At 45.1% G+C, this 19,828-nt stretch overlaps 1 protein-coding gene across 2 annotated transcripts in view; it reads left to right on the top strand.

Annotated features, from left to right (window-relative positions):
* LOC109872621 (nuclear receptor-interacting protein 1-like) overlaps positions 1-11,270 on the top strand; it is a 59,858-nt gene extending 48,588 nt beyond the window's left edge. For both annotated transcript variants that reach the window (XM_020463922.2, XM_020463923.2), the window contains one exon: positions 4,434-11,270. In XM_020463922.2, coding sequence (XP_020319511.1) covers positions 4,906-8,811 — 3,906 coding nt within the window. In that variant the 5' untranslated portion in view covers positions 4,434-4,905 and the 3' untranslated portion in view covers positions 8,812-11,270. The remainder of the gene's footprint in view (positions 1-4,433) is intronic.
* Positions 11,271-19,828: the final 8,558 nt, after the last annotated feature.

A 19,828-nucleotide genomic window follows, 5' to 3' on the forward strand; every position in this document is an offset into this window, starting at 1 on the left:
CATTGATGCTCATATTGATGAAGCCAATGACTGATGTGGTATACTCCTCAGTGCCATCGGAGGAATCCCGGAACATATTCCAGTATGTGCTAGCAAAACAGTCCTGTAGCTTAGCATCTGCTTCATCTGACCACTTTTTTATTGATCTAGTCATTGGTGTTTTCTGCTTAAATTTTTGCTTGTAAGCAGGAATGAAGAGGATAGAATTATGGTCAGATTTGCCAAATGGAGGGCAAGGGAGAGCTTTGTATGCATCTCTGTGTGTGAAGTAAAGGTGGTCCAGAGTTTTTTTTTCCCTCTGGTTGCACATTTAACATGCTGATAGAAATTTGGTAAAACAGATTTAAGTTTCCCTGCATTAAAGTCCCCAGCTACTAGGAGTGCCACCTCTGGGTAAGCCTTTTCTTATGGGGGAATACAGCTCATTCAATGCTGTCTTAGTGCTGTCCTCTGACTGTAGTGGTATGTAAACAGCTACGAAAAATACAGATGAAAACTCTCTAGGTAGATAGTGTGGTCTACAGCTTATCATGAGATACAATAGCTAGAGACGTCCTTAGATATCGTGCACCAGCTGTTATTTACAAAAATACATAGTACGCTGCCCCTTGTCTTACCAGACGCCACTGTTCTATCCTGCCGGTACAACGTATAACCAGCGAGCTGTATGTTGATAGTCACGACTACGTGAAGCATAAGATATTACAGTTTTGAATGTCATGATCGCAGTTTAATCATGCGCGTAGGTCATCGATTTTATTCTCCAAAGAGTGCACGTTTGCTAGCAGAATGGAAGGCAGTGGGGGTTTATTCGATCACCTACAAATTCTCAGAAGGCAGCCCACCCTCCGGCCCCTTTTTCTCCTCCTCCTCTTCACGCAAATCACGGGGATCTTGCGTCAGGCTCGTCAGACTCGTTAAAGGAAAAAAAGGATTCTGCCTGTCCGTGGTGAGTAATCGCAGTCCTGATGTTATTTTTGCAGTCCTGATGTTAAGTTATTTTCGGTCACACTTTTCTTTTGTCTTAATGTGCCGCCTCTATTTCGTCCCAAAAAAAATCCTTGACAGAATAATTATTGTCCTATTTGACTGTGCATTTTTTAATTGCACTCTATTTGGCAAGGTTTCCCTACCGAAGTTGTTGACTTGCACTAGCAAGTTAGCCAAGGAGCCAGGGCTGTGGTATAGAAGCGCGGTTTCGACTGCTCCTACACTCTTTCTTCGTTACTGCAGTTTTAACTGACGCCCTCCCCAGAAAGACAATTTCCATAGACGGCCACAGACAGAAGTCAGAATAGACAATTCCTAATAACACACTTTAGTTATCACCTTCGTTCACAAAACATCTATTGAATTATTCAAATAATTGTTGCTGAAGACCATTTTTTTGCATCACTCACAGCCGAAGATATTCAAATGATATATTCATCCAATGTCTGGCATGTATTTGGGTGGGAGTGTGCATGTGAAGTTGGGCCATGTAAACTGAATGCAACCCGGATATAGACGTCCATGAATCAGCATATGCGAACGTGAGTATATTATGTTGAAAACAATGGTCAAACATCTTGGACACAGTCTCTAGTTCTTATTATACCGCAGTGAAGTTAGCTAGCAGTTCTCAGCTGTTAGCAGTATCTTACTAGAGATAAAAATGGATGATTGACATCATTTTTTTCAGTCTTTACTGAATTATTTAATGTAACAAATCAAACATTAAAACACCATTATAGAAAGTAAAGTAAAATTCCAAACCAGTCCGTGAATGAATACCGGTATATCGTTCTCTTGCTGCTGCCACTGAAATTCCAGGGCTTTTTGACCTCAGCTCTGTCATGGCTGCTGTCAAGGGCCCTGTCCTTCATAACATCCCTGCTAACCCTGCCTATCCGCAGACAGGACAGGGCCACTACCTACACTTAGATTTACATTTTTTATACTTTCCACTTTATGGGCCTTATAACCCTATATTACATCTTTCTAGTTTATTAAAATATTTTGGTGGTTTAAAGCTAAGATCAGAGTCAAGCCTAAAATACAGTGTCACCAGCCGAGACTAGGTTCTGTTTTGAGTAAATTCCAGTTCATTTTCATGTACTTCCACCTTTGTGGACATTTTTTCCATGGTCTCGTTCTTGAACCCAATGTTATGACACACACAGGTCACTAGCTAAGTGACTAAACAATATTGATGGTAAACATTTGTTTACATGTTTACTGCCCCTTCCAAACACTACGTTCCTTTTTTAATTGAGTTAAGCCCTTGGGTCAGCCAGCACGGCGGGAAAATAGCCCTAATCCTGCCATCTAAGATTAGCAGGACAGCAGACGTCAGCTTGTCCGTCGCTCCAGTCCAGGCTGAGGTGACCAGGTTGGCTTTTGTTGTTGTCAGATTTGGGTCAGCTTAAATCTGGCCTTGAACTGTATTCTACGCTGATGAGCCAACCTCAATTAAGTAATTTCTTATCTTGGCCAGATGCGGTCCTTCTAAACCTTGAGTTAAGGGCTAGGGGTGGGATGGCTCATCAAGAAGGCTTTGACTCAGACAACTTGAAATGACACACTTCTTATTCCTTTTCCTATTCCATCCCAGTATTTCATCGAAGGCTCTCAGTTTGGCTAGCTGATCAACTGTAATCCCACAACTAATCCTTGCTCATTTTTAAGGTGCCTTTAAAGGTGACCGGCAGCGTAGCCTAGTGGTTAGAGCATTGGACTAGTAACCGGAAGGTTGCGAGTTCAAAACCCCCGAGCTGACAAGGTACAAATCTGTCGTTCTGCCCCTGAACAGGCAGTTAACCCACTGTTCCCAGGCCGTCATTGAAAATAAGAATGTGTTCTTAACTGACTTGCCTGGTTAAATAAAGGTAGAAAAAAAAGGTGCCATTTTGGTGGCCTTTGCGGCCGTGCCAACCTGTGGGGCCATCCCAGGAGATGGATTTCACTCAGATTATAGATAGCCTACTGTATTGTGGTTGTCAGCCCGGGCTGATTCATTCCACATTATATAGGTTAGACTGACTGCATCATCACTGACCTCCAGTCATTATAATGGGCTATACTGTCCTGTATCAATGTTAGTCTGTATCATCACTGGCCTCCATAATTAAGGGATAAGGCTAAATCCTATCTGTCCATTTGTTGCGACCCTACTCTGTCCCACATATTTTAGGTTAGACTGCATCATCACTGACCTCCAGTCATCATAATGAAGGGCTGTCCTGTCGCGTTGGCCCTGTAGGTCCACTCATGCCAAAGGTGGAACAGGCAGGCCGCTTTAGGGAGAGACTTTGGGGGTCAATCAGGCAGCTGAGGTGAGGTGGCGTTGGAAATCTCTGTATTAATTAACCTTTATCGGCTGAGCCCTGACTATGGGACGTGTCCCGTAACCACAGAGACCAGCATGACAGGGTTCATACCGCTGGTCTCTCAGGGCCACTGTCATGGCAACTGGCAACGGCGGTCAGTTGCCGGAGTGTCAGTGTCTTGCCCTCCTGACCATGGCACAGCCACAATGTGACAGGTGCACCGGATACACATACACACACATTCACACAGACAAACACACACATTTGGCAGATCAACCGAGCCATATCCTGTCTCTTCTCTGTGGAGGCCAATGTCAGTACTGAGGGAACCTGTGCTGCCGTTGTACATAATAACTAGGCTCATGTCAAGTCAATGCAGTTCTGATTTTTAGAATACCTTCAGGGCTTTTTTAAAAATGTCACTGACACTTAGAATGGAAGTGCGGGGTCTATATATGGTCCAGACAGGGATCAACTGGGGCAGGAGAGGGATCTAAGCTGGGCAGGTGGTGATAATGCCAGAGCTCTCTAGGCACCAGGGCAGCCAGGACTGTACCCAGGTGGGAGAGCATTCAGTCATTATACCCTCTGTGGCACTGGTGTGTGTGTGTGTGTATGTGTGTGTATGTGTGTGTGTGTAGGTGGGTGGGGGTGAGTGTGGGTGGGTGGGTGGGTGTGTGTGTGCGCACTGAGTACCCAGGTGCTGTGTGAGAACGGAGACATGGTAGTGTGAGATGCTCAAGACCAGGAGGAGTGGTAGTAGGGAGGGAGGGGGATAATCCACTGAAATGACAAGCTGCATAAGAAATGATGCACAACTCTCACAGGCCCTTCACTCTTGAACGACAGCGCAGACACATTGCCATGAGGGGTTTACGGCTTCAAGACCTGAATGTTTTCGAGGTGGTGGGCTTGAATTTCCCATTTGAATAAAATCAGACCCTAATCTACATTTGTCGTCGTCGGTTCGGTTGAAAGAAAAAAGAAATGTCTGCAGTCAAACTGAAATGTTGCTAAGTAACAGGGATGGTGGACAAGGTGTTGAAATGAATGTGATGTAGTGCTGCCGTGCTGCAAATCTCTGCTTCTCACGCTGTTTCTCCTCTCCCCCTCACCCCCCAATAGGTCCCCGTCTGAGATCAAGAGAGCGGAAAGGCGCCACAGAGAGAACCTCCCCCAGGCCTGCCGACAGACACACATCCCAAACATCCACAGCCACGGAATGCGTCAACATCACTGTGGTGGTGAAATCTCGCTGACTCCTCACTCCTCGCCGCTCACTGAATAAGCCTATACCGGGCATTCTGGGAGCATCCGGTGTTCACAGGCACACAGGAATGGCAGCGAGGGCCGGGTGAGAGCCCCCAAATGGCTCCCGTCATGGCCACAGTTTCTGTGTATTAGTGACTTTTTACACTGTGGATAAGGGATGACTTTACATTGGGCCCATGGATTCCAGTATCTGTAAAGACTAGAACCTGCCCATGTGCATACTTACCTCTTATCAATATCTGAAAGTACAGTACCTGATGACCTAGTGGACCTTGTTATTCCCAGTAGCAGTGCTGAACCATACGAGGGGATCCTAGTATTGAACATGACTCATGGGGAGGAGCCTGACCCTGAGACACACACGGATTCAGCTGTTCTAACTTATCTGGAAGGTTTACTGATGCATCCCGTGGCGTCTGGGGCTGGGGCCACGGCAACCCGGAGATCAGAGGCTGCCGGAGGGCACGGCAACCAGGTGGAGCAAGTCAACAAGATGGCCCGACCCTTCCAGCTGCCCAGCCACGGCCCCGCCATCGTCACTGTTCAGAAGGCCGGGAACGGCCCTGTCCTGCACCATGGGGTCTCCCAGAACCTGAAGAAGGCCCGGCTGCTCCGCTCAGGGGCCTGGAATGAGCCTGGAGCCCAGAGGCTGAGCTCCCCCCCTGTGGAGCTGCCCAGCCAGGGGGGTGGAGGAGACCTGCAAAACGGGGCCTTGGAGGGCTCTCCTCATGCTGGGGAGAGCACCCTGCTGGCCTCCCTGCTCCAGTCCTTCAGCTCCAGACTGCAGAATGTAGCCATGTCGCAGCAGTCCACCAAACCACCCAGCGAGCACTCCCCGCCCACTGTGCCCCCTCCTGCTGCAGACAAGGAGCGGCTCGCCTGCTATGGCATGGCCTCCAGCCGCCTCAAGGGCCTGATGAGGAAGAGCAAGATGCAGAACCACAGTAGCACGCCTTACAGCCGGCGAGGCCACGGCCATAGCCAGGACAGGCCCTCTGAGTCCCCCTGCTCGGTACAGAGCAGCACCCCTCCTTCTACCCCTACCGCTTCTACTGCTTCCACTGATGCTCAGTCCTGTGCAGAACGGCTCAAGGCTGTGGCCAACCTCGTAAAGATCCGCTCCAGCCCTGCCCCCTCGCCCAAGCCCAGTGTGGCCTGCAGTCAGCTGGCCCTGCTGCTGTCCAGTGAGGCCCACCTGCAGCAGTACAGTAGGGAGCATGCACTCAAGGTCCAGCACTCGGGACACTCGGCCAGCTCCAGACTGGCCGCCATGGCAACGCAGCAGACCCAGGACAAGAGGCCGCCCAGTGTGGGAGAGGCTCCGCCCACCAGCACCACCACCGTTGCCCTAGACGCGCAAAGCTCCTTAACTGCCCAAAACAGAATAGCGACAACAACACTCCCCCACCTGGCACTAAACTCTAGCTCAAGGCAGCGGAGCCCCTCCTCCATGCTGCCAGCCCACAGCTCACCCTGCCCCACCCCTCTTCCTCTGCCCCTCAACCCCCACACCCACACCGACACCCAGACCCAACCCCAAACCCCCACAAATGAGAAACGTGGCTTTGACTCGCGCCACGCCAGGCCCCCCCAGACCTGTAGCAGCCTGCTCCTGCTGCTCCTCAACAACCACAACAACCAGAAGCAGCTGACTAAGAACGGGCACCTGGAGGACGACTGTGGGGTCCTGCCCCCTAGCCGTGGCTCCTCAGTCACCTCCGACAGCGAGTGCTCCGTCCAGGAGAAGAGCCTGGTCAAGAGAGAGGAAAGCTGCAGCGACGCAGAGAGCTCCTACTCCAGCTGTTCTCCCATTGACCTCTCTATAAGGAGCAGGGCCAGCACCAGAGCCCCAGAGACCAGGCCTAAAGCCACCTCCCCCTCCACCTCTGTTTCTTACTCTTCCTCTTCTACAGCTTTCTCCTCCAGCTCTTCTTCTGCTGTCTTCTCCTCTGCCCCTACTGTTTTCTCTTCCTCCACTGCTTTCTCTTCCTCCTCTACCGTTCTCTCCCCTTCCTCCACTGCTTTCTCTACCTCCTCTACCGTTCTCTCCTCTTCCTCCACTGCTTTCTCTTCCTCCTCTTCCTCCTCCTTAGACAAACTCACTGAGTCCCTGCTAAACAAGTGGAAGCCAGATCCCTCCGGTTCGAAGGTCCCCCAGGTTAAGAAGGAGATTGAAATGAGCACAGACCTTAAGTCCCACCCCAGGGTCACTCTCATGCAGCTCCTTCTGGAGCGCAAGAATAACGACAAGGTAAACAAAATTGTGGTTAATCCAGATTTGCAGCATGACGCAACCCTGTCCAGTCTGTCACGGGGCCCACTTAAATCACTGGCCCCCTGGGAGGAAGTAAGGACACAGAGCCCTCTGGACAGATCAGGCCTTCCATTGTACTCTCTCAGCCGAGACCCCAGCAGCACCCCATCCCCCTACCCCTCTCCCCATGTCCAGTCCAGCCCTCTGGATCTGTGTAAGTCTAAACCCTTCCCTGCTGAGAAAGCTGCAGATGAGCCGGCGTTCAGCGCCAGTAAACTGTTACAGAACCTGGCCCAGTGCGGCACTGCCTCGCCCTCCCCACCCATGGTTCCCAGCAAAGTACCCAGACGGGAGCTGGAGGTGGGTGGTGGCAGGCCTCTGGCTCTGCTGGAGAGGCTCAATGCCCCCATCCAGAGGAACACAACAATTACCCCCCTCTCAGACAGGCCCTCGGGCAGCGGCACACCGTCGTTCGGTCGCCGGGGGGAGGTGTCGCCCACCTCGTCCCAGATCGAGAACCTTTTGGAGCGTCGCACAGTACTACAGCTCCTGCTGGGAGCGAACTCCTCCTCTGCCTCCTCCGTGGCCCCAGCCACCCACAGAGACAGGTCCGGTGGGAGGTGCAGTGTGGAGACAGCAGCGGGGAGCTGCTATGAGAAGCCCCCTGGCACCTCTGTCATCTGTGACAGATCCAAGGGGCCCTCGGCAGCAGAATTCAAGGTTAAAACTGAACCGGGGGAAGAGGTTCTAGGCCTGTTGTCCTCTACAGTATGTCAGGATGTGACGGGCAGAAAGAGAAGGGGAGGAGGAGGAGGGTATGACGAAAGGCACAGCCCGCTCTCTGAACCCCAGCAGGACCTAAAAAAAGAGCCCAGGCCCACAGAGGTCATTGCTAAATATGGCCTCCTCAGCCAGCTCCTAAAACAGCAGAGCGCCACCTACTACACCAGCGCTAAACAGCCACACACAGATCGCCGGCCAAGCCCTGTCCCTGTGAAGGAGGAGCAGAGAGACTACCACCACCAGGGGCCCAGCCCTAAAAAGAGACGGCTCTGCTCAGAGCTGGCTATGAGCCTGAACAATGGCAGCCCTCAGAGGGCCGTGGTGGACATTGGAAGCAGCCACAGCCACAATAGCCTGGTCCAAAGCCTGGTCCATAGCCAGATACAGGAGGAGCCTGATTACTACAGGGACCTCAGGAACCCTAATGAGGAGGAGGCCCCTGCCAGGAGCCCCAGCAGTGAAGCTCTCCTCCCCAGGGAGAGCCGGGGCTTCAATGTGCTCAAACAACTGCTCCTGTCTGACAATTGTCTGAAGGAGCTGTCCCAGCAGCCCCGGGGAGTCCCCAGCCCCTCTGTCCCCTCTGTGCTGCAGACCAACGGCAAAGCCAACGGGAGCATCCTCAACCTCAATCAGTCAGGCTACAATCAACATGACCTCCTCAACCTGCCTACCCTGCCCTGGCACCACCCCCATAGCTCCCTCAACTCAGGGCCACCCAGCCACCTCAGACCCCTGCCCACCCCCCAGACAGGGGACATCAGTCAACGTTCCCCCTGGGGGCGTCACACAGCCCCCCCACCCCGTCAGGACTCGCCCAAACGGTACCCCACCCCGGTGAAACGGGAGCCGGAGAGCCCGGTGCAGTGGGCAGGTCGAGACCAGGAGGAGGAGGGCCGTGACTTGAGCCCAGACTCCCCCCGGCTCACCCGCTCCAACCCCATCCTGTACTACATGCTGCAAAAGGGTAGCGCTCAGCTGAGGAGGGAGGGGAGGGACCAGGCGGAGGGGACCCAGGGGTCAGGGCCAGGGGGAGTGAAGGTGAAGGAGGAGCCAGGTAATGATGGCCATGATGCCTATGAACACAAACTGAGCTCTGCCACCATCACCCAGCACTCCTCCTTGTCCCCTCCCTACAATAACGACAAGCACAGCCACAAAAACGACAGGCTGAACGACTCATCTGACAATTGGTAGTTTTAATGACTTTCATTAACTAAAACATAAAAAATTGCCAAATTAATTTGTAGTTAGATGAGAAGAAATAACAACAAGGAATGCAAGAGTGAGGATTTTGAATGAAAAGAACCGAGCAAATGAATTCAAGGCATTCTTTTCATTACTGTATCATAATTATCGATGACTCGGTTTACGGAATGGGTGGTACGATATATCTCTACTTCAACAGAATGTCAAATCACTTGCACCAAAATTAGGTAATTGTCAAATTTGAACATGCCCACTGGTGATTTCCATACAGTATGTATTTCACATTCTTAAAGGAATGAAAGAAAACTTTCAGAGAAGTTGGTTTTACTCCAATGATCTGTGTCTGTATTGCACACATATCACTATTCTGTGTCCTCTTGGTTGGCACCTGTAGAACATTGATCAAGAACATTTCCAGCTACCTTTATTATTGATGACTCCAAAAAATCACTGCATCTTTATTTATTTTCCCAACAGGAAGTGTTCAGATAGACAGAGAGCATACATTTCTGATCAAACCCTAAATATAGTCATACCAGGGTAAGCACAGCAGTACATTAAAACATACACGATAGAGACACGTTTAAAGGAAGACCCTGTGAACAATGTTCATAATCAAAAGGTACCCACAGTTCAATTCTGTTAGAGGGCTCTGTGTTGGTTGCTCCTGCACCTTCTCCTCAAGACTGATAGAATTATATGATCATCAGTGAGTCGACTATGTCGACTGACAGACAGGGCTCATGTGGTCACAACGCATTGCATTTTGCTTTGATATGTAATGAACTTGTTGGGGCTACGTTTTGACAGTGCAGATTGGGGGTGACGTCTTAATAGATGGTAATACAACTGGTAATACAGCTATTACTGAATAGTAGTAGCAGAGGTTATTTAAAAAAACCTTTGACGAGCCTACCTGTGGGACAGTGAGTTGTGGGTGGTTGGAGTAGTTGTATACCAGTGAAAGCTGCTGAGGGGAGGACCGCTCATAATAATGGCTGGAACGGCGCAAATGGAATGGGATCAAACACATGGAAACCATGTGTTTGATGTTGTTGATGCCTTTCCACATATTCCTCTCCAGCCATTACCACGTGCCGTCCTCCCCAATTAAGGTGCCACCAACCTCCTGTGTTGTATACAGGTTCTGGGCAACAGGTAAAATACTGCAGCATCTGCATAACTATTAGTTCCCAATGAATTCAAAACGAATGGTTTTGAAATATAAATGCATATTCTGAAATGTAAAAAATGCAGTCTAATTTGATATTGTACCCCTGAGTTTGCACTGTCAAAGTTGAGCTGTTGGTGTCCTTAAAAATAATATGTTTATGGCATGTAATGAAAAACTGTCAGTGTTGTTATCCATTGAGAATTTGACCGTTTGTAAAGCTTATCTTGTGTTTCTTGATTCTCGTGCTTTATAGACACCTTTTACTTTCTTGGCGCTTTCTTAGCTCATATTAAAATGTCAAAATAATTGCATGGAAATAAAGAGGAAACCACAGGTACATTTTAAAGCAGCTGGATATGACGTGAACCTGTCACCCAATAATCATTGAGACATTGTTGGTGTTTTGAGGGCTTATCTGATCTCTAGCTCGTTATTTGGATTGTACTGTATTTGATCCGTTTCTGGTTTCAGTTTCCCACACTGCTGTCATCCATTTAGTCTTACATGTGATCTTTTTTTATACACATACATATGAAGTACATATTCAGTACGTTTCTTCTATTATTAATAGATTTTCACAATGGTTAAATATATTTGTGTAAATAGTACTTTCATTATGAAAGATAACTATTTTGTATTGGTGAAGAAAAATATATTACCCTAGTTTTTAATGCCCGGAAAAATGTAAATATGAATTCTATGCGTAATAGTGTACAGTAGTAATAGTGTACATACATACAAATGACAGAGGTTGCTATGCCCATTTTTTGGTTGGTTTGTTCTTTGCATGTGTCTCTATGTGGTAAAATGATAATCTATCCTGCGCTGTGTTGTGTAATACTGTCTGACTCTCCTCACTGCTGCCTGTTGCATGCAGACGCATGGGAACTACCTGTGTATCCCTACTGGTGATGGGGCAAAATGTCAAGTCTTAAAATAGGTCTTTTTATCACAGAGAGAGGGGGTCATTTAGAACATGAACAGTCCCTAAATAACCACAGACTGTTGAGCAAGTGGAGAAAATGTGTGAAAATAAAACATTGAATATTTTTGTGATTTAGTTTTCTGTTACTGGTTGATGACAGAGCAGTGGTATGAAGTACAATCATAGACCTACTGGCATTGAGCATCTGAAACATACATTTGTAGCAAAAAGAACGTTTTTGTTTCATTTTTCCATGTGACAACCTGAAACATTATTTCATTTTTTATTTTTGCATTTTTTTGGGTGTTCATTTGCACTGATATCTCCAAAATAAAGTACTAAAATGCTTGACTGAGTTATGCTCCTGTTTCATTTACGATATTCACCTTACCTAACTATAATATAACTATAATAACTTATTATATTACTACGGTATTTGATATGATTGATTTCATTGTTTATTCCCTAAATTGGTCTATATTCCCGTACACATATTGTCAGTGTGAGTCAGTTGCTGTTCAGCTTCCTCATTCATGGTGCATTCTAAGCCCTGAGGACGTCATCTAGTTCCGATAACTTTGATTCTGAGTTCTCTGTTGGTCAGTTCTCTGCCAGATCTTCACAAGGCAGGAAAGGCATTAAAAGGATGGAGGACAGGAGTGGAGGTCAGTAGATGTGCCCTGGATACATGCACCATGGTATACCCTTTGAAGCTGAATCCACATCACATCTCTCCCTCAGACTAAAATAGATCACATTATATTATCGCCATAAAACACCTGAAGTCCTGTTTCCAGACATCCTGATGATCCCTTTCATGAAGCAACAGCTCTGCTCAGGGACAGAAAACAGCCTGTACTCAGAGAGGAAGAGAAAGAGGAGAGGGGCTTTTTAAAGGTGAAAGGAAGTTCAACCCAAACTTTCTGAATGTTGAAGTCCAGTGGGTGAACAGTTGGGTTTTTGTCCGTCTGCAGACAGTGCACTTTTGAAATCCTGCTCGGTTCCGTAGCAGTCCAAGCCTGACTAGCTTCCCCTTTATTTAATCCTCCCATGACTGGCTGCACTCTCTTTAAACTCTCAGTAGCCTTTCCCCTGGGTGAACTTCTACTTCCCAAGATCCTTATCAAGCCCTGAATGGCCAACAACCCCTCAATTTAATCCCACTGCCAAAACAGCAGTGAGCATAAAGGAGGCACAAGTTTAAACCGAGGTCAAGGTGTAGAACTTGACAATCAGCTGTTTGTCTGTGCTTCACCCTTTGATTCACTGACCTCGACATGGGGCCAGAAGGATGCATGCAGCACAGCAGGTCATCAGTGATTCAAATTGAGTCAAACAACTTGGCATTTCTCATAGGCTAGTCAGAAGCCTCAAAAACAAGTTCCAGGCATTGGTTGTTTCAGTAGTGTATATGTGGTCAAAACTCGGTCCAGAGCATTGTTATCATGAAATTCTAAACTTTGTCAAAGATCTGCACAGCTTCCCACTACAAGGGGGTACTTCATCTGTACAAAAGTTCACAAATGGTTTCAAACCAACACTTTTTTATTGGGATGATGCTCATTAAAACTGCTGTTTTTATATATTCTGTATTATTTTGATTTATCAAATGGTTTTGTTTACTCACATGGGGACCATGCAGGGCCAACATTTGTCTTTAGTTGTCATGGTGATTGTTCTGATGAACCTCCCCACAGATGTTCAGTCACCCCGTTCATGCTAGTGTTTAGGGTTGCAAAGGGAGGGTATATTACTGGAAATGTTCGAAGTCTACCAGTAAATTACCAGAATTTTTGTAACTTTCAAGAACGTCTAGTGTCACCTTTGGGTACATCAGATTATCACAGGTGTCTGTTTTTATCTCTCACCCTCTGTGTGACCTTATCACGTGAAATATATCAAATAATCAAATAAGATGATTAAAACAAAAATTAGAATGACGAAGCTGTAAAACATTATCCTAAACATAAACCCCATCAACTTAGTGAATACCACTTGTCTTTATTATAAGGGTTTCAGGATGAAATATGCTCTTTTACTTTATTTTACTATGTCCGTATGTCTATGCTGTAAATGTTTTGGGGACAAACTGGTGGTAGTTGTAAAACAATGTCAATAGTTGAAGAGTTGCAGAGTTAACTGAAAATAATGCAATTGTTGATTAGATGCTTTTTTCATTAATTAGGTGATTTTCTCTTCAACCATATGGTCTATTCACTAGAAACTCGTGGACAATATTTACACGGATATAAAAAATGTATACTATATGAAAAAATCTTTTTTTAAATATTCAAGTATAAATTACCAAAGTTACCATAGATCAGTGGTTCCCAAACTGTGTGTCGGGACCCATTTGTGTTAATTTGGTCACAGGATGACATTGATATTTATTTTTTGGGATAGGAAAACACTTTCAGTGTAAATGTAAACTTCTAAAGTCAAATATTAAGTAAGTAGAAAAAATAATAAACCTATACTTGCCTTTGGAAAGTATTCAGACCCCTTCACTTTTTTCCACATTTTGTTACATTACAGTCTTATTCTAAAATTGTTTTTTTACCCCATAATGACAAAGCGAAAACAGGTTTTTAGGAATTTTTGCAAATGTATTAAAAATAAAATACAGAAATACCTTATTTACATAAGTATTCAGACCCTTTGCTATGAGACTCGAAATTGAGCTCAGGTGCATCCTGTTTCCATTGATCATCCTTGAGATGTTTCAATAACTTTGAGTCCACCTGTGGTAAATTCAATTGATTGGACATGATTTGGAAAAGCACACACCTGTCTATATAAGGTCCTACAGTTGACAGTGCATGTCAGAGCAAAAATCAAGCCATGAGGTTGAAGGAATTGTCCGTAGAGCTCTGAGACAGGATTGTGTCGAGGCACAGTTCTGGGGAAGGTTACCAAAAAATGTCTGAAGCATTGAAGGTCCCCAAGAACCAAGTGGCCTCCACATTCTTAAATGGAGGAAGTTTGGAACCATCAAGACTCTTCCTAGAGCTGGCCGCCCAATCAGGCCTTCATGTTAGAGTGGCCATACGGAAAACACTCCTCAGTAAAAGGCACATGACAGCCCTCTTGGAGTTTGCCAAAAGGCACCTGAAGACTCTCACATCAAGAGAAACAAGATTCTCTGGTCTGATGAAACCAAGATTGAACTCTTTGGCCTGAATGCCAAGTGTCACGTCTGGAGGAAACCTGGCACCATCCCTATGGTGAAGCATGGTGGTGGCAGTTTTTTTGCGGCAAGGACTGGGAGACGAGTCAGGATCGAGGCAAAGATGAACAGAGCAAAGTACAGAGAGATCCTTGGTGAAAACCTGCTCCAGAGCGCTCAGGACCTCACACTGGGGCGAAGGTTCACCTTCCAACAGGACAACGACCCTAAGCACACAGACAACACAGGAGTGGCTTTGGGACAAGTCTCTGCGAGAGCCCAGACTTGAACCCAATCTCTGGAGAGACCTGAAAATAGCTGTGCAGCAACGCTCCCCATCCAACCTGACAGAGCTTGAGAGGATCTGCAGAGAAGAATGGGAGAAACTCCCCAAATGCATGTGTGCCAAGCTTGAAGCGTCATACCCAAGAAGACTCAAGGCTGTAATCGCTGCCAAAGGTGCTTCAAAAAAGTACCGTGTAAAGGGTCTAGAATACTTATGTAAATGTGATGTTTCTGTTTTTTTGTTTTTTATAAACTTGCTAAAATTGATAAAACCCCGTTTTTGCTTTGTCATGATGAGGTGTTGTGTATAGATTGATGAGGGGGGAAAACAATTCAATGCATTTTAGAATAAGGCTGCAAAGCAACAAAATGTGGAAAAAGTCAGGAGGTCTGAATACTTTCCAAATGCACTGTATTTTTCAATAATAGCATATAATCTTTGGGAATTTACAAGCAACAAAGTAAAAGCTAGGCAATCAGGCCCCCATTTTGTTATCATATTTGAGCATAAGAACACAGCATTAGCCATGCATAAATGCATAGAATTAAGGGAAATGAGTTAAAAAAAACTTCCCTCAGATCCATGGCAACATTTAAAGAATTTCAGGAAATTGGCTTTAAAACTGCAAAATGTTCTTTCAGCTTCATGGCAGGACGTGTGGAATTGCAGGAGATTAGCTTTGAAACGGCAACATTTTCGCTACGCTGCAAACATAAAAAAATATGTATTATTTGGTCTGTGTATGTTTTTTTAGAGCCCTACACAGGCATTCATTTTCAGCCTGAGCCCCACCCATGCCGGCAACGTTCAGGCCCTACCCTACCCAGGCCCGATTGCGTCTGCCAAATTTAAGGCCCGGCATTGCCCAAAATAATTTCCTCAGTTAGTAGATCCATTGGCTGCTCTCTGTTTGTCACTCGCTCCCTGGGTGCAGCTCGCTGTGCATGTGCTCTGCTCATGGCATCTCTTATTCTGTGAGTATCCATAGAAACAGCTCCGCCTGAGCTGCACTGCTCAATGAAGAGACATGGAGAGAGCAGTTAGCTGTCGGCTACTTTTCTTCACTCACCTCCGATAAAACTCAAGGAACATTATAAGAGATAATCTCTCCTGTTTTATATTTGATGAGGATGAAGCACTTCTGACACCATGTTGTGATCTTAGTCAGATATGACTGTACTGTGCAGCAAAGCACAAGTAACTGGCTCCGCTTCAAAATGTTAGTGATCAATTTAGTGATACCCGAGCCCTGCCCGTACACTAGTTATATATTTATTTTTTTAAACAGGCCCTACCCGGCCCTAACCCGATCTATAGTGTCTGGCCCGTTGGGCTCGGGTCGGGTAACAGAGCTCTGTTTTTTCAGACATCTCAATTGGTGGGTCACGAAGCCAAAAGGTTTGGGAACTCCGGCCATAGATGACCTGTTTTATTACCAAAATTAGAAGATTCCTGTAACTTTGGTAAATTACTGTTAGTTTTGCAGCTCTATTAGTGTTTGAACTTTGAGCACATGGTTTGACCTCCCATGTTATGTAAACACACACAGCAATTAACATTTTGTGTCATGTGACATCATTTAGACCAAGGGTGTCAGGTGCTCCTCCTGATGAGAAGTTTACAATTAGAAGTAAATAAGTAAATAAGGAGTAAACCTAACAAGATACCTTAATATATATATATATATTTACGTTTTCTCTTTTATTAACAATATAAAACATACACATACAAACAACATCATACGAACATCAACTACATCACAGCTGCCCAGACCCACTAGCGCACAACCCCCATCTCCAGCGTCCAGATCACTTTCCGCCACATGGCCTGAAACTGCACCATTTTGTTTCTCTCCGTAGCCCACACACTTTCAATACTTAAATAATACATCTTTTGGTTTTTCCATTGTGTTAATGATGGCGGATTGATTGGTTTCTATGTTTTTAGTATACATTTCTTTCCAGATGAGTGACAAGAGAATTGTCCAACCCTTCGGGTATCTCACTACACCCCCATATGTCATGTCTTGAAATACGCAGACAGGTGGATTAAAAGAGCATTTACAATGTAATACCTCTGACAGCAAACTTCTGGAGTTAATAGCATTCCCAGAAAGCATGTATTATTGAGTAATTATTCGTTTTACACATTAGACATTACTCTGCCATTTGTGAATTTTGTCTCTTGTATAATAAATAAAAATTATTTAATTTGATATAATAGATCATCTCTTTTAAATTATATGATTTTAATACTTCAATGAATGGACGTAGTTGGAAAGTAAAACTTGAAGTGAACCAACATAAATAATAATACAAAAAGTAGAATCAAACAACTGGGGGAGGAAAATCCTATTCATTTTCCATCGCTAACCAGTTTCCCCAACGGGGCCTTGGCTTTTGAAGATGTACCTCTTGTGAAGTCTGTAGCCTTAAATGCCAAAGGTCATGACCTCTGAACCTCCCCTCGGCCTGACAGCCCTCTGTTTCTCGGCAGCCAGGGATCATGTGTTGCCCTGCAGCTGTGAGCCCTTTATGACCCTGTTTTTCAAAGGGCCTCTGTAAATATGACAACTGGCAGCATGATTTCAGTTCTTTGTTTTAAATCACACCTGATAGCCTTTTGACCCTTTGACCTTCTCTGCTCCCCAGGCCTCTCTGTGGGGGCGCATACACGTTTGGGTAATTACTTAATGTCATAAATGAGTAATTATCTTGATGTGTGGAGTGGAGTTTTAAGATGAGGTCCGTGATTATTGTGATAGTGGAGCGGACGGAACATCTAATGGTCTATTAGTACTACTGGATAAATACTCTGTTTACTAAGACAGTTAAAAAATATATATATATTTTATTTTACCTCTATTTAACCAGGCAAGTCAGTTAAGAACACATTCTTATTTTCAATGACGGCCTGGGAACAGTGGGTTAACTGCCTGTTCAGGGGCAGAACGACAGATTTGTACCTTGTCAGCTCGGGGGTTTGAACTCACAACCTTCCGGTTACTAGTCCAATGCTCTAACCACTAGGCTACGCTAGGCTACGCTGCCGTGTTTACTGTGTCAATGAAACCATCTCAAATACACACAGAGTTAACATTTGTTCATTATTGATGAGGTTAAAAATAACACATTTTGTATAACCTGCATTTTGATGGTCAAGTGAATACATGTAAACTGAGTGAGTGAAATATGAATGATCCCTAAGAGCAGTCAGAGTGCAGCAGCCTGCCTGCCTGTCCGTTTGAGGGATCTTGGCTGACATTGAAATGGTATGTCTGACATCGGCAGTGTCAGACAAGCACAAGGGTAAATGTTTTACAAACTGGATGGGAAGAGCTAGTGGGTTCACTCTCCTGTCTGTTAATGTCTTCCTCACAGGAAAGTACTCAAATCTAATTATTTCCTCAACCAAACCTTTTACTGCTATTTATGCTCTATGGAGTGAGTATATTCCTAGAAAAAGCATTCAATAACATCTAAAGATTGTTTATGCTAGCTAATCCACAATTATCTTAAACAAATTGTAAAGTTCAAAATTGTCCAGAACGGAAACTGCACAGTGCTTGATTGTGGCTATGTGTCCCCACTATTCTAATGAAACACTTATAAAAAAGTAAGATTACATTGATTTGACCTATTCAATCTTCCCTTTCAATTTTCAAAGCATTTTCAAGGAAATGGTTTTCTTGTGACTGGCTGTGTAGTTCAACCACATATGACAACACTGTGCCGATCTATGGGCTCATGAACTTCACAAATAAACATTTCTCAAAAACCCCAGATGAATGAGTTAGGGCGGTTCAGTGTCAGCCGGTCTTGCTGAGACCAGATTGAGGGCCATTTAGAGGAAACATGCCAAATGTAACTCTGTTGTTAGGGTTGAGGGGAGGGACAGAGACTCAACTTTATTTACTGCATCTGGCATTTTGATTCAACTCCACCACACAGCTCACATATTTATAGGTTATTGTTGAACTGTAAAGATGTGCAGTCAGAGACAACTGTGTGGGACATTTGGAGGATAGGAGAACACACTGCTATACGTGATTCAAATCAAATTAAATTTGATTTGTCACATGCGCAGAAGTAGACCTTACCGTGAAATGCTAACTGACAAGCCCTTAACCAACAATACAGTTTTAAGAAAATAGAGTTAAGAAAATATTTACTAAATAAACTAAAGTAAAATAAAAACACATTTTTTTTAAAGTAACAATAAAATTACAATAATGAGGCTGTATACAGGGGGTATCAGTAGCGAATTAAAGTGCAGGGCTACAGGTTAGTCTAGGTCATTTGTACATTTACGAGGTGTAAAGTGACCATGCATTGATAATAAACAGCGAGTAGCAGCAGTGTAAAAACAAGGGGGGGGGGGGTCAATGCAAGTGGTCCAGGTGGCCATTTGATTATTCAGCTGTCTTATTGCTTGGGGGTAAAAGCTGTTAGGGAGCCTTTTGGACCCAGCCTTGGCACTTGCTTACCATGCGGTAGCAGAGAAAAAATTCTAGGACCTGGGTGACTGGTGTCTTTGACCATTTTTTGGGGCTTCCTCTGACACCGCCTAGTATATACTGTGGCAAGAAGAAGTATGTGAACCCTTCGGAATTACCAGGATTTCTGCATAAACTGGTCATAAAATTGAATCTGATCTTCATCTAAGTCACAACAGACAATAGACAAACACAGTCTGCTTAAACTAATAACACGCAAACAATGATACGTTTTCATGTCTTTATTGAACACACCGTGTAAACATTCACAGTGTAGGGTGAGAAAAGTATGTGAGTCCTTGTATTTAATAACTGGTTGACCCTTCTTTGGCAGCGATAAACTCTACCAAACGTTTTCTGTAGTTGCAGATCAGACCTGCACAACGGTCAGGATGATATTTTGGACTATTCATCTTTACAAAACTGATTCAGTTCAACAATATTCTTGTGGTGTCTGGTGTGAACCTCTCTCAAGGTCATGCCACAGCATTTTAAATTGGGTTAAGAACTCTGACTGGGCCACTCCAGAAGGGGTATTTTCTTCTGTTGAGGCCATTCTGTTGTTGATTTACCTCTGTGTTTTGGGTCGCTGTTTTGGTGCATCACCCAACTTCTGTTGAGCTTCAATTAGAGGACAGATAGCCTTACATTCTCCTGCAAAATGTCTTGATAAACTTCATTTTTCCATCGAGGATAGCAAGCTGTCCAGGCTCTGAGGCAGCAAAGCATTCCCAAACCATGATGCTCCCTCCACCATACTTTACAGTTGGGATGAGGTTTTGATGTTTGTGTGCTGTGCCTTTTTTTCTCCACTCATAGTGTTGTGTGTTCCTTCCAAACAACTCAACTTTAGTTGAATCTGTCCGCAGAATATTTTGCCGGTAGCACTGTGAAACATCTATGTGCTCTTTTGTGAACTTCAGACATGCAGCAATGTTTTTTTTGGACAGCAGTGGCTT

This window comes from Oncorhynchus kisutch, linkage group LG28 (genome assembly GCF_002021735.2).
Source record: "Oncorhynchus kisutch isolate 150728-3 linkage group LG28, Okis_V2, whole genome shotgun sequence".
Lineage (NCBI taxonomy): Eukaryota > Metazoa > Chordata > Actinopteri > Salmoniformes > Salmonidae > Oncorhynchus > Oncorhynchus kisutch.